General features: G+C 42.4%; 2 protein-coding genes across 5 annotated transcripts in view; both read right to left on the bottom strand.

Annotated features, from left to right (window-relative positions):
• The window catches only part of LOC133498130 (UDP-glucuronosyltransferase 2C1-like), a 33,712-nt gene extending 22,181 nt beyond the window's left edge, over positions 1-11,531 (bottom strand). For 2 of the 4 annotated variants that reach the window (XM_061814602.1, XM_061814603.1), the window contains exons 1-2: positions 11,392-11,531; positions 8,612-10,187 (exon numbers count right to left, since the gene is read on the bottom strand). In XM_061814602.1, coding sequence (XP_061670586.1) covers positions 8,612-10,187 — 1,576 coding nt within the window. In that variant the 5' untranslated portion in view covers positions 11,392-11,531. Of the gene's footprint in view, positions 1-2,037; positions 2,175-2,248; positions 2,392-6,859; positions 7,557-8,611; positions 10,188-11,391 lie in introns of those variants that run through there. The other 2 variants (XR_009794209.1, XM_061814604.1) reach the window with 2 other exon arrangements.
• LOC133498132 (UDP-glucuronosyltransferase 2A2-like) lies at positions 178-2,167 on the bottom strand. The gene has a single exon (XM_061814607.1). The coding sequence runs from the start codon at positions 2,165-2,167 to the stop codon at positions 590-592; it is 1,578 nt and encodes a 525-aa protein (XP_061670591.1). The 3' UTR covers positions 178-589.
• Positions 11,532-12,937: the final 1,406 nt, after the last annotated feature.

Below are 12,937 nucleotides of genomic sequence, written 5' to 3'. Positions count from 1 at the left end.
TGGATTCAAGAATTAGACTTTTGATAAAATCCAAATGTTTGCAACTACCATTAAAAAAAAAAACAACTAAAACATCTAACGTCATCGTCACTATACAACCTGCAAAGACAGATAAGTGACATGAACTTTATATTCAAATCATACATGACCAAACATTCACCAAACTTTTATGTCGGTTATGCATTTAACTGAGTACAATCAGGTAATAGACCCTAAAGAGACTGGTTTGCACCATTTAAAAAAGAAGTGATTGTGAAATGTGTTGGGAACAGAATTTATTGTCTATTGTTCTTTGTTCTTGGTAGTTTGTATGTTCTTCTTCTCCATACTCAACATGAATATCGTACTAGGGCGGCATCGACTTCTCGAGGCAAATTCCTTGTGTTCTTACATACTTGGCCATTACGGCTGATCCTGATTCTGATACCTGTGCAAATTTTAGTCAGAGTACCATAAACTGGATCACGCTAAAAGTACAAAGATGATTTCTGCAAGACTGTAGATTCATCAAACAGAAAATTTTGTCTTATGATAAGGTCAAATGCCTGTATTTTCTGCATCTCACGTTTCAAGTGACTTTTATATTACTTTAATCGTGCTTATGTTTTCCTTTGAAGCACATTTTGGAGCAAAAACAGCAAACAAGGGCGCTAAGAGTACTGAGAATAAGCAGCACCACAGCAGCTAAGCAGAGGAGCACATCCAACGAATGGTAAGTGTACCAGGGCAGTTTGTAGGACTCGGTCCTCAGGTGAGCTGTGCCTTTGTGTCTCATGACCATCTCAATCCAGAAGAGGGCGCTGTCGAGCGGAGGGATGGGCTGATCTCGGTGGAGCCTAGAGAGCCTCTGCATGTTGTTTTTGTAGGACGGATTCGTCAGGACTTCCTGTATGCCCTGGAAGAAAATATGTTGATCCATGGTGAATATATCCACGACTTTCCCTGCTCCTCTCACTTGGATCCGTAAAAGATTATCTCGCTGGTCAAAAATGAGCGGTAGTCCGAGGATCGGAACTCCGTGGTAAATTGCTTCCTGGACACCATTTGTCCCACCGTGAGCCACGAAGAGTTTAATCTTGGGATGTCCGAGCAAGTCGTTCTGTGGCATCCAGTCCACCAGGAGAGTGTTGTTGCCCAGAGTGGAAGGTTTAGCGCCTTTATACCGCCAGATGACCTTCTGCGGAAGCTTGCCAAAAGCGGCTGCGATCTCATCGGCTAAGTCGTCAGGAAGTTCCCCGATTAGAGTCCCCAGAGACATGAGGATGACTCCGTGCGCTCCAGAACTCTGAACAAACTCCTCCAGGTTTTCCGGTAGAGGCTTGGCAGGTTTACACTGGAATCCCCCCATGTAGATGACGTTGGGCATGGTGGGGCGTGGAAACTCAAAGACAAAGTCCACCCTCATAAGCCACAGGTCTGCTGCTTGGAAGAGTGCACTATAGTCTTCATCAGGGCCTAAATATTTTTTAATTATGCCCTCATAATGTGGTTTTATATACCTTGAGATTTGATATTCCGCAAAGATAAACACCAAAACATTCAGAACTCTTTCAAAAAATCTCATTTTTTGAGAAAATTCTGTTCCCGTCATGGGCACATATGACAGAGGGGATGGTGCGATTGCTAAATGGCCCTCGCCGTGACTGGTCCATCTTGCGTTGAAAACCAGAGGTAACTTCAGGTAATGGCCAAAAATAATGCCGGCTGGCACTCCTGGGTCTGTCAGAACAAGGTCATACTTGGCGCTTTTCAGAGACTCCACCAAGGTTTTATTCTCAAAAACCCACTCCAGCAATTTGGCAGTTTTTTCATGCATTACCGAGGCTTTTTCACCTTGCTCCATTTCCAATTTAAAACGTGTCCAAGCGGACTTCCCTTCTCGCTGGATTTTCAGCAACTGCTGCACAAACATCACAATGAAATCTTTGTTGAAGCCCGACTCCACGTCAAGTGTGATGGAGGTGTAGAGTGGGGACTTTTCCTTGATGTACCAGCTGTCGTCTGTTCGCACCACATCAACTTGGTGGCCTCTGGAGTGGAGTCCCTCGATAATAACTTTCATGTTCACCCAGTGGCTCCCATCCACTGGAAAAACAAGCACCTTGCCTCCGTATGTCGCAGTCACGCAGAGAGCGGAAAACAAGAGGCAGACCCGGGACCAAAGCATCTTCACTCTACAATAAGGAAGACAGATGTTCCTTTAAAAGTACCCTCATGTGGTATTCGAATCACACACAGAAGATCTCACCTATGTTCAGAAATGTCTTATGTTCCGCTCACTTGTGGAGACGTCCTCAAGACTGCGGGGGGTGATCAGGAGCAACAATTCCAAGACCCGTGAGACCAAAGTATAACTTGTGCTGTCACAAGGACCATGCGTTGGTGACATTTCTAGACAAGGTAACAACCAATTTACTTGGAGGTTGCTTGTGCAGGCTTACATACAGAATATGACAAAATAGTTTACACTTTTAACGTATGGACTGCTAGCCAAGTGACCCTATTTTAATCGGGATTTCAGTTTCAGGTTCTCACAATTATAAAAACATTCTAATTAAAGAAACCAGTTGGGTTTCATTGCGAATTCCTGGCAGCCCAGCTCATCTCAAGGAGACGGCTCCGCAATCAGGTGAGACTTGAGTCACTACCAGGTCGCCAACTAGTCTCCAGTGAGATATGGGTCTTGGAAAGATCTCACAGCACACCCAAAAAATAATGGTAAAATAAAAGTACCACAAAAAGTGTATACACCGTACTCTGTACTGAAATAATAATCTTGTGCATCTCATTTTACGCAACTTAACACAAAGACAAACCTATAGGCATCATTAAGTTCTACCTTCTGTAATCTAGTGGACGATCATTTAATTAGTTTGGCTGTCACTATATGGTGTTAGTATATTGTAGATAGACGACAGAAGATATACAGTATTATTATTTGTAGGAACTACATCATTTTTGTACCAGTTAAGTGAAATGTTCCACTTCAATCCTACCTGCATAATCATTTGGAACACAATGTACACTTGAATGCACCCAGACAATTAAAGTAAAACCAACATAATATTGAGTATTACTCACACATATCCGACTTGCATATGTGCACCACTTCACGATTCAGCATACAAAAATTCAGTATTACCTCATTTGAGATCCAATGGTGTTTGTTTGTGAAGAGATGACCTTCAACTAAAGAGAGCGTGGATTTGTCGTTGCGGCTCCAGTCCAGGAAGTACTTTGACATTGTAGTTTTATGGTCTTACATACTCAAGTAGCGATAAGGAAAGTTCAAAGGGGAAAGCTTTCTTGTGAAGTTGAACTGCAGCGTATTCCATATCGTGCAGTGAACCGTTTACATACTGTATGTGGCGAGAAAAGCAATCAGATTGTGACATGAAAGGATGCTATCAATGGAGGTTTCTGCATAGCATTCTAGGCGATTTGAAACAACGTACACATTCTTAACCCCAACGGCTACATGCCGACTACAGTATTTGTGTCCATCTCACTTCAGCACACCTACAGATCAAGTGACCACTTCTAAGCGATTAAAAGAGATAATGAATGAATGAATGGATGGGTATTTTGTAAAATGGGCACTTGGGGGCAGGACTGACCACCAGCTTTACTGGGACACTTCTCTATTTGCAAGAGAAATGGTGAGAAAGGGAGAGACGAGATTCACGTTTTTTTAATTAAAAAAAATGATCAAAATACGGCTATGTGTTATAATTTTGTACATTGTGAATCAGCACTACCCTTATGACTATTTTAACCGACAGATACTAATTAACTACACCCTACATTGATTAACACACTAATTATTAGGCCTTTGTAGCATTGTTAAAACAACAAATCACATAGCAGCCAAAAATATCAGAATTGCCTTTATTTGGCAAGAATGTCATAAACATACAAAGATTTTTTTTTCCTGGTAATTGGAGCTGCAACATACCTGATGACACCAGACAATTGATACATAAAGACATTGCAGTAAGAGTTATGCAGCAATAAAGGCTGCTAGTAATCTGGCAATGATAAAAAAAAAGATGGCAGCATGCTGCAGTTGAATTTTAAGTTGGCTGTTTAAGAAATGGTTTGCATTGTTTGGTAGTGCCTAGCTGAAGGAAGAAGCTGGAAGAGTTGGTGGCCAGGATGTGGAGGGTCTGAGAGGTTTTTGTTTGCTGTTGTCTTAGTTCGGGTAGCGTGCAAGTCCACGGGAGTTGCTAATCATTCAACAGTTTTGATTTTCCATTGCAGTTTCTGCTTTTATTGTGGCAACCCTAAAACAGACTGTGATGGAGGTATACAGTACTGATTCGATTACTGCATTGTAGAACTGTCTCAGCAGCTTTTGTGGCAGGCTGTGTTTCTAAGGAAGTAGGAAGTACAGGGTGACCCAAAAAGATGCGTACCCATATTTTATTTGATAAAAAATCCATTTTTTAACAAAAGTCTTTTCTGTTGCAGGACGTGAAAGGTGAACCTATGGATGATCATTTGCAGCTATAGTTGCCCCGAAAATGTCTTGGACAAATCAGCAGAAGATATTCTCCCTGGAGACCTATTTTGGGACAAAATCATACCAGAGTGTACAGATTCAGTTTCGAAAGCGTTTCCATTGTCGCAACTTTCCATCAAAATCAACGATTGTTCGTTGCGAAAGACTAGTGTATAAAAGTGATTCAAAACTTGTATTGTACCAGACGAGTACAGGTTTGCTTGCAACGAAATGGTGGACATTTGGAACAGATCTTGGGAAAGCCATAAATTGACTAAAAATTGAGAGAAATAGCTGAAACTCTGGTGAATGGTCTTCCATAAACTGAATAATGCGTGGTTGTAATTTGAAATAAATAGCTTTCTAATCAAAGCCACAATTGAAATTTTCATGGGTACGTATCTTTTTGGGTCACCCTGTACTTCCTCTGCTAGGTCTTTTTAAGGATGGAATTGATGTCGGTCTCCCACTTCAGGTCCTGCCAGACAAATTCCCAGGAACTTGAATGCAGACACAGGGCAGTTGGACAGCGTGAGGGGCAGCTGTGCTGAAGGATGCCTCCTGAAGTTCACAATCATCTCTACAGTTTTTAGTTCAGTGAGCATGCTTGGTCAGATTGACATTGTTTTATGTAATTTAACTACATTACTCAATCACATTACATACTATAACGCTGAATTAAAAAAATTTTTTTCGGGGGCCACATGGATCAGACTAATATACACATTATCCCCAGTACTGTAGGGGCCTTCACTTATTTGTAAGATTTTGACCGGTGAGCAGTTGGGTACTCCTTGCCCCCCACAAAATGTAAGCTGGGACAGACTTTGGTGAACCCACAACCTAAAATAGGACGAGGCACCTCAGAAGACGTTTGGGTATATCAAACCAGAAGCTGGTGTTTGTCCAATGGCATGATAGGCAGATCTATTGAGCCTCGAGAGACTTGTCTAAGACTACATTGTACTGTACTGTTTTTCTTCTTGGAGGGATCTGTGAGGACTTCCTGCATGTTGCTTTGAAACATATTTCTGTCTAGTTGTAGAAATATACAAGAGTTTTTACAACACCCTTTTCCTTTGAGCTTCTACAGAATTTGACGTGAAGGAAGACAATGGAAAATTCCGGGAAATGGGACCGCTAATGTTTTCCCTCAGAGTACAGATTCTCTTTCAAACCCACACTGTGGAGGCTCTGGAATAAAAACCCTTTGATCTGTACCGAACAAACAAATACAATTGCCCCTGATTAATTATATGTTATTTGAGCTAGCAAAAGCAGTCAAAACTCCCAAGAGCAGCAGTAAATAAGCCTTCCTGTGATGTTGAATGAAATTCAATAAAAAACTGTCTGTGAGGAGCCACAATAGTCTCAGCAACATTTTATGGACTTGACACTGGACTCACTCCACAAGGAACAACATCATTTCTTTCAGTGGGTGCATTCAGCCACAATGTCCATACTTGGTTTTTAATTCTCATAAAATGTTCGCCTCTAATTAAAGGCAATATTTGTCCATTTGAGGGTTTCACTCTCTGCATGGCACGCCTACCTCACATTAGATGAGGTACTAGGTTCAGATCTCAGCTGCAGCCTCCCTGTGTGGAATTTGCGTGTTCTGTCTGTGCTTGTGTGGGCTTTCTTTGGGTACTCTGGCTTTCTCCCACATACCAAAAATCTGAGGTTCACCGAAGACTAAATCAGGGGTGTCAAACTGCCTGATTTAATATTAAGTGGGCTAAATCAGTTCTTTAGTAGCCAAGCTCCAGAGGACAATGCTAATGCAGCTCTAGTGTCAATTGGACAAGTTGATCCTGTTGAGAGAGCGTGAGGGCAGTATAGCTGTAACTGCACAATAAAGCTGCCGATTGGAGGGGGTAGGGTGGGGTAAAAAAGATAATCTCAGTGTTCAATTTACACTCTAACACGCAAGGACAAGTCAGGAAGAAGTCACCACTCCACCTAAACTCAAATCCCCCAACTGGGACTATCTGATCTCACAACAGTTAACTGACATATTGCACAGTAAGTAGTAAAAGGACCAAAAAGGTTCACCAGGAAGAGATTCACCTCCCAAGCACCTTCCTAATGATGGATGGGTCGCGGGTGTGCCTATCCCAGCTGACTTTGAGTGAAAGGCAGTGTACACCCTGGACTTTGCTCCAAACAGTTGCAAGACACTAATGTTTTTGGGAATGTGAGAGGAAACCAGTGTACCCAGGAGAAAACCCACACAAGCCTCAGGAGCACATGTACCCCAAAACAATCTGGAGCCCAGATTCTAACTCCCACCGTAAGAACTGTGAGGTGCTTACAATTTTGGACACAGCCACTCAAAGTGAAGTGAACACACAACTTATTTTGTACATTTTATTTTATTCAGTTAACTTTTTATACTTGTTTGACAGTTGTAAATGGTACATTTTGACTTGAAGCATTGTACAGTTAATACCAATTGGGATTAGCCACATTTTATTAGTATGCAAACAGTTTCACTTGTATTCGTCCATTTATATTATTTCCTAAGGGATTCATAATTTCAATAACACAGAGGCTATTTATTTAATCAACAAGCGATCCAATTTTTTTTTCAAAATATGAAAACCAGTGTATTTGTAGTGTTCTGCTACAAGCACAACAGTGGTCTAACAACAGACATGCAAACACCAAAGACAGGAAAAAGGTGACCCCCCCAAAAAAAATGTTTAAATAATATCCCATGATAATAGCTTAAACAGTAAATAAGTCACAAGCTATAATCACAAAAAAGTTCATCAACATCAGTCCAAACGCAAATAAAAATACAAGCAGATGAATTCATTTTGCAAAAAAATAAAAAATCCCTCTCATGTGAGGATGCCGGCATGTCTGTGAGGTTTTCCAATGCATAGAAGTTAGGGGTGGAAAGGTTCATAAAAGCCAGAGTTCAGTTCGTATTTCGATTTTGAGCTTACCGTTTTCGGCTCTTGTGAAAATCCATTTTGGCAAAAGCATCTTCTTTTCACCGCTGACTGCTTTTTGGTCCTTTGTCCGCCATTGCTGGTTTGTGGCATGTCTGTTTTGTCAAACAATTGTGACGTTCGTCACTTTTTTGATGACGTAAAGGTCAGATGCGGGCCCTCGCGTCAAATACGCATCTGATTGACATCCACACATAAATTAGGCCTGGGTCAGATATAAAACAAAAAATCTGCCCTGCACTGTTCACATTGATGTAAAAAAATCAGGGATGTCACATCCATTTTCTGAGCTGCTTATCCTCAGAAGAATCGCGGGAGTGCCGGAGCCTATCCCAGCTATCATCGGGTAGAACTTGTTGCCACCCAATCGCAGGGCACATAAAGACAAACAATAGTCTCACTCACAATCACACCTAGGGGCAATTTAGAGTCCACAATTGAGCAAAAAACCTGAATGACGCACAGTATGAACACATAAAATGACGTGTTCAATATTTCATGTCCAATATTTCATGTCCAATATGCCTAGAAGAGTGATTATGTGAGAAAAAAAAAGGTGTAGCGCATACATACAAACTGAACAAGACACGTTAATCAAACCTAAATAGTAGAACCGAAGAGTTTTGATAATTTAAAAAAAATTAAACTCCACAAATAACAATGAATGTGTTCCTACTAGCCATCGTTTTTTCCAGACATCATCTTTTGTAATATACACAAAATATATATTCTTTAAATTGTTTTTAGCTTTGTTTTAATTTGGCTTTACACAATCGATATTCTTCCTTGCTGATCACCAATCAGCAACTTTAAAAAAAACAAGACAACAATGATAACCAATCACTGTTCCAATCAGAAATTAGATGTTATATGTCTATTTGAATGAGTTTTTCCATTTACTGGATAGACTTGTGAACTGCATGAAAATGATATCTTCAAAAGTATTGATTATCTAATCAAGCAATTCCCAACACTGCACTGGGCTTTATGGTCAACCTTCAGGTGTGGCATGACAAACGATCAAATGTTGCTTTGCTGCAAGAACAATGATTCATATACAAGAAATAATGTCTTTGAACGAACAAATGAAAAAAATGGACGGGCTTCGATGGCAGAACGTACACACAGTACATTTCAAACATCTACTCACGCTTGACTTTAGTCCGCCATAAAACAGAGCACAAACATCTGATCCCAATAACAACTGTTAAAATCAAAGCCAGCACAGCTCCAGCCAGGAACAGATACACGTCCACAGAGTAGTAGGTGTACCAGGGCAATTTGTAGGACTCGGTCTGCAGGTGTGCCGCGCCTTTGTGCCGTATGACAAACCCGATCCAGAAGAGGGCATTGTCGAGAGGTGGCATGGGCAGATCTCTGTGCAGCCTGGACAACCTCTGCATGTTGTTCCTGTACACAGGATTGACAAGAACTTCTTGTATAGCCTTTAGGAAGTTGTCATCTTTGTCCACCAAGGCCAAAGTTACCACCACAGCCGCCCCTCTCTCAGTTAGTCGCAGCAGGTTGTCATGCTGATCGAAAAAGAGGGGGATGCCCACCACGGGAACTCCGTGGTAAATCGCTTCTTGGACACCATTTGTCCCACCGTGAGCCACGAAGAGTTTCATCTTGGGATGCCCGAGCAGGTCGTTCTGTGGCACCCAGTCCACCAGCAGAGTGTTGTTGCCCAGTGTGGAAGGTTTAGCACCTTTATACCTCCAAATGACCTTCTGGGGGAGCTTAGCGAAAGCTGCCGCAATCTTGTCGGCCAAATCGGCAGAGAGTTTGCTCACAAATGTTCCTAGGGACATGAAAATGACTCCATGCTCTCCAGAACTCTCGACAAACTCCTCCAGTTGGTCCGGTAGAGGCTTGGCAGGTTTACATTGGAAGCCTCCCATGTAGATGACGTTGGGCATGGTGGGGCGAGGAAACTCAAAGACAAAGTCCGCCCTCATGAGCCAAATGTCAGCGGAAAGAAGCAGATGATGCATGTTGGTATCAGGACCAAGATATTTGTCGCATACTTTCTGGTATATGTTGTTGATGACCAGGTTATGTTGCACGTAGCCGATTAGAAACACAATCATGTTTTTGAATCTTTGAAAAAATGTCATTTTGTTGCTATTACCCGTTCCTGTGATGGGAATGTAAGAAAGGGGTGATGGCGCGATGGCCATGTGGCCCTCAGTGGTGATTACCCAGCGGACGTTGTACACCAGAGGGAGGTTCAGATATTTGGCCACGATGATGCCACTACCCCAGCAGGGGTCAGTGAGAACCAGGTCAAACTTGCTGTCCTTCAGTCTCCTCGTTAAGTCTTGGTTATCGAGAATCGCTGTGGCAAATTCAGCCACCGTCTTGTGGGCTTCCAAGAATATCCCAACCATTCCTACACTCATGTGGAGAAACGACACCAGGGGCTGCGAGCCCCTTTCATTCTCGATGGCCTCATCAATCAGGCCGGTGATGAAGTCTTTGTCCAAGCTCCTTTCCACGGGCACAGTGATGGTGTCGTAGTAGGAGGCGTCTTCCTTAACGTACCACGCCTTGCTGGGTCGTACGATGGTCAGGTTGTGCCCGTGCGAGTGCAACTCTCGCATGAGGATGTTCATGTTCACCCAGTGGCTGCCCTCGCCTGGAAAAACTAGGATGTTCCCTCCCTGACAGGCATGTGGAAGGAAGATCAAGAGCAGCGAGGCAATGGAGCAACATGGCAGCATCATCTGGAATCAAACAGCGAAACAACCTAAGAGTGAATCCCAGATCATTACGTTCTGTCAATCAATCAGACAATCAATCGTGGGTCAATTTGCATTTTTGCAAGTTGGTGATCAGTCCCCAACTCCCACATTGGCAAAGCTTCAAAGTTGTGAAAAAGTATTTGCAGTTTCCATCCTGAAATTTTCAAGATTGAGGTACTCCCAGTCAGCCATGTTGTCATGATGAAGCAGCCACAAGCTGTTTTATCACAACTCTTAAATGCCACAGGATCTCTTTGTACACATGACGGTTGATCATTTGGCACACACTGAAGGGGAAGATTCATAGTTTGAATTCGCAATACTGAACAGCGTCTTTCGTGACACACCGTTCATGTCGGTCATCATGTAAAGTACCAGTGATTTGGCTTCTTGTGACCCCTACTCCACATCACATTGGCCCATCTGCGCACTGCATCATATAAATAATCTACATTTTAATTTCCTTTTTTTTTTCTAGATACAGAACTCATGATCCGGCAAGCGGGAGGGGGCGGGGGTGGGGGGGTGTACCTCGTTATCAGCTCTAAATGTTCTTGCACACCACAAATAGGAGCCAGCTCACACACCGGCAGGCTTGCAATATAAATATATAGTCCCTTGGATAAACTAAAATGATTGGAAAACTAAAATTAAGATTGTGTGTATTTTTAAGAAGATTTATTAGGCAGCTCTCAAAATTCTTTGGTGCAAACAAATTGCTTATATAAAAAATTATTTCATACATTATATGTTGTTATAACTTTGACGGTTTGGATTTTAGCTCCCGGGTGCTCATTTCGTTCAATAACTGGCCACAGGTCAATATGTAGATTGGCATATCTGCTCTATGTAATTATTTACTCTCGCACCATAAACAAATTAAATTATTTCCCACTTGAATCCAAAGTACAATAATGAACTTTACAGATTGCGGCTCGTGCCGTATTTATTGGGTCGCAGACATTCGAAACACGAAAGTCACATGATAAAATAACAACTTAAACGAGGCTTTTGTCCTGACGTGCACTTGATTTGTGTCTTGCAGATTTAACCAAACGTCCGTGAAGGAATTGTGGGTGTTCAAACTGCTAACCGGTGCACATTAAAACTCACCCGCGTGGACGTGCACCGCATGAAATCATCGCAAAGCCTACACGTCATGTTTGTGAAAATGTTGCGCACTTACGGTGAAATCCAGTCGTCTTTTTTCGTTCACATAGCGCGGACACTACACCGTCGAGGCTGGTTGCTGTTTTGGATTGCCTTCAATGGCGCCGAGTGTGGCGTTCAGGGGCGATTCACGTGGGTGGGAGAGGACGCACCACGAATCCGGGTGGCGAACGTGTGCGAAGAGTTCAGGGCAGGAAAGCGCGTGTGTGTGTCTACGTACTTAATCATTTACACGTCCAGTTCTTTGCGATTACTCCAACCAAGTGGCCAATTCTTGTATTGTTTCCCCCATCCATTTGCCTTTCTATCCATCTGTCTTTACATTCCGGTTTCGCTCAAAAAGAAAAGTCTGTAAACCCACTTATTAACCTAATTTCTTCCTATAAATTTGTAATTAGGTAAATTTTTCCGTCCTGAATAATGTTTACCTGTAAAATTTCCAATATGTTTACAAACGCACCTCTGTGCACATTACATAAGTGTAATATGAAGGTGTGTATATGTTCTAACTGGGATGGGTCTATTTTCTGAAGGGGAACAGTCCGACGCAGGGTGAAGCTGTTTTTTTTTTTTCCTTTTTAATCCATCAAAGAAACAGTATCTAGAAGCTTTTATTAATTTCCAGTAATTGACGTCTTTTTTTTAAATTGTAGTTATGGAGTCTTCTGTGGTTGACACCATGTTGATTGTTGCCAATATTATTTGGCTTATGGCCTTATTTGGAATCAAATACTTTGCAAATCCCATAACTGTGATTTGTTGAGCATTATGAGGCATAATTTGGCATTTGGAGCGATTCAAAGATGTATTGATGATGTATTGTTTGGTTTTTAAATACATCCATCCATTTTCTTTTGCAGCTTATCCTCACGAGGGTCATGGGAAGTGCTGGAGCCTATCCCAGCTGTCAACGGGCTGGAGGAGGGGTACACCCTGAACCGGTTGCCAGCCAGTCCCAGAGCACAAAGAGACAAACAGCCGCACTCACAATCACAATTTAGAGTGTCCAAGTAATGTTGCATGTTTTTGGGATGTGGAAGGAAACCGGAGTGCCCGGAGAAAACCCACGCAGGCACGGGGAGAATATGCAAACTCCCCACAGGCGGGGCCAGGATCGCTTTACCAGCTGCCCCACCGTGCCGTCCTTTTTAAATACATTAAACGTGTTTAAGGGCAAGTGCAATGAAAACATGTGAAGACTTAAAACAATGGAATCCTGAATTGACGAGATATAGCGTGAAACTTTTTTTCACCGTATACATTTTGTGGATCTTTTTGTGGTTGCACTGCTGGTCACCAGGGGACAAACGGCATGAGTTGCTCCACCCCCAGTAAATAACACGCACCGTGAAAGGCTATTCCCAGAATTGCAAGTCACTCAGTAATAATCAGCTGGTTCATTTCTATCCCACTAGTCAAGTTGTGCCTGAGACCCCCAAAATTGTGAAATGTGATATTCGTGCTCGTGTCTCTGTTGTGGTGACCCCTGCGCAGCTCTGGACAGGACCCAACAGCGAGTTGAATGACTTGACTGAAGTGCTTTGCTACTAGCGGCTAGGCAA

This window comes from Syngnathoides biaculeatus, chromosome 3, assembly GCF_019802595.1.
Source record: "Syngnathoides biaculeatus isolate LvHL_M chromosome 3, ASM1980259v1, whole genome shotgun sequence".
NCBI lineage: Eukaryota > Metazoa > Chordata > Actinopteri > Syngnathiformes > Syngnathidae > Syngnathoides > Syngnathoides biaculeatus.
This window is presented reverse-complemented; position numbering and strand designations above follow the sequence as displayed.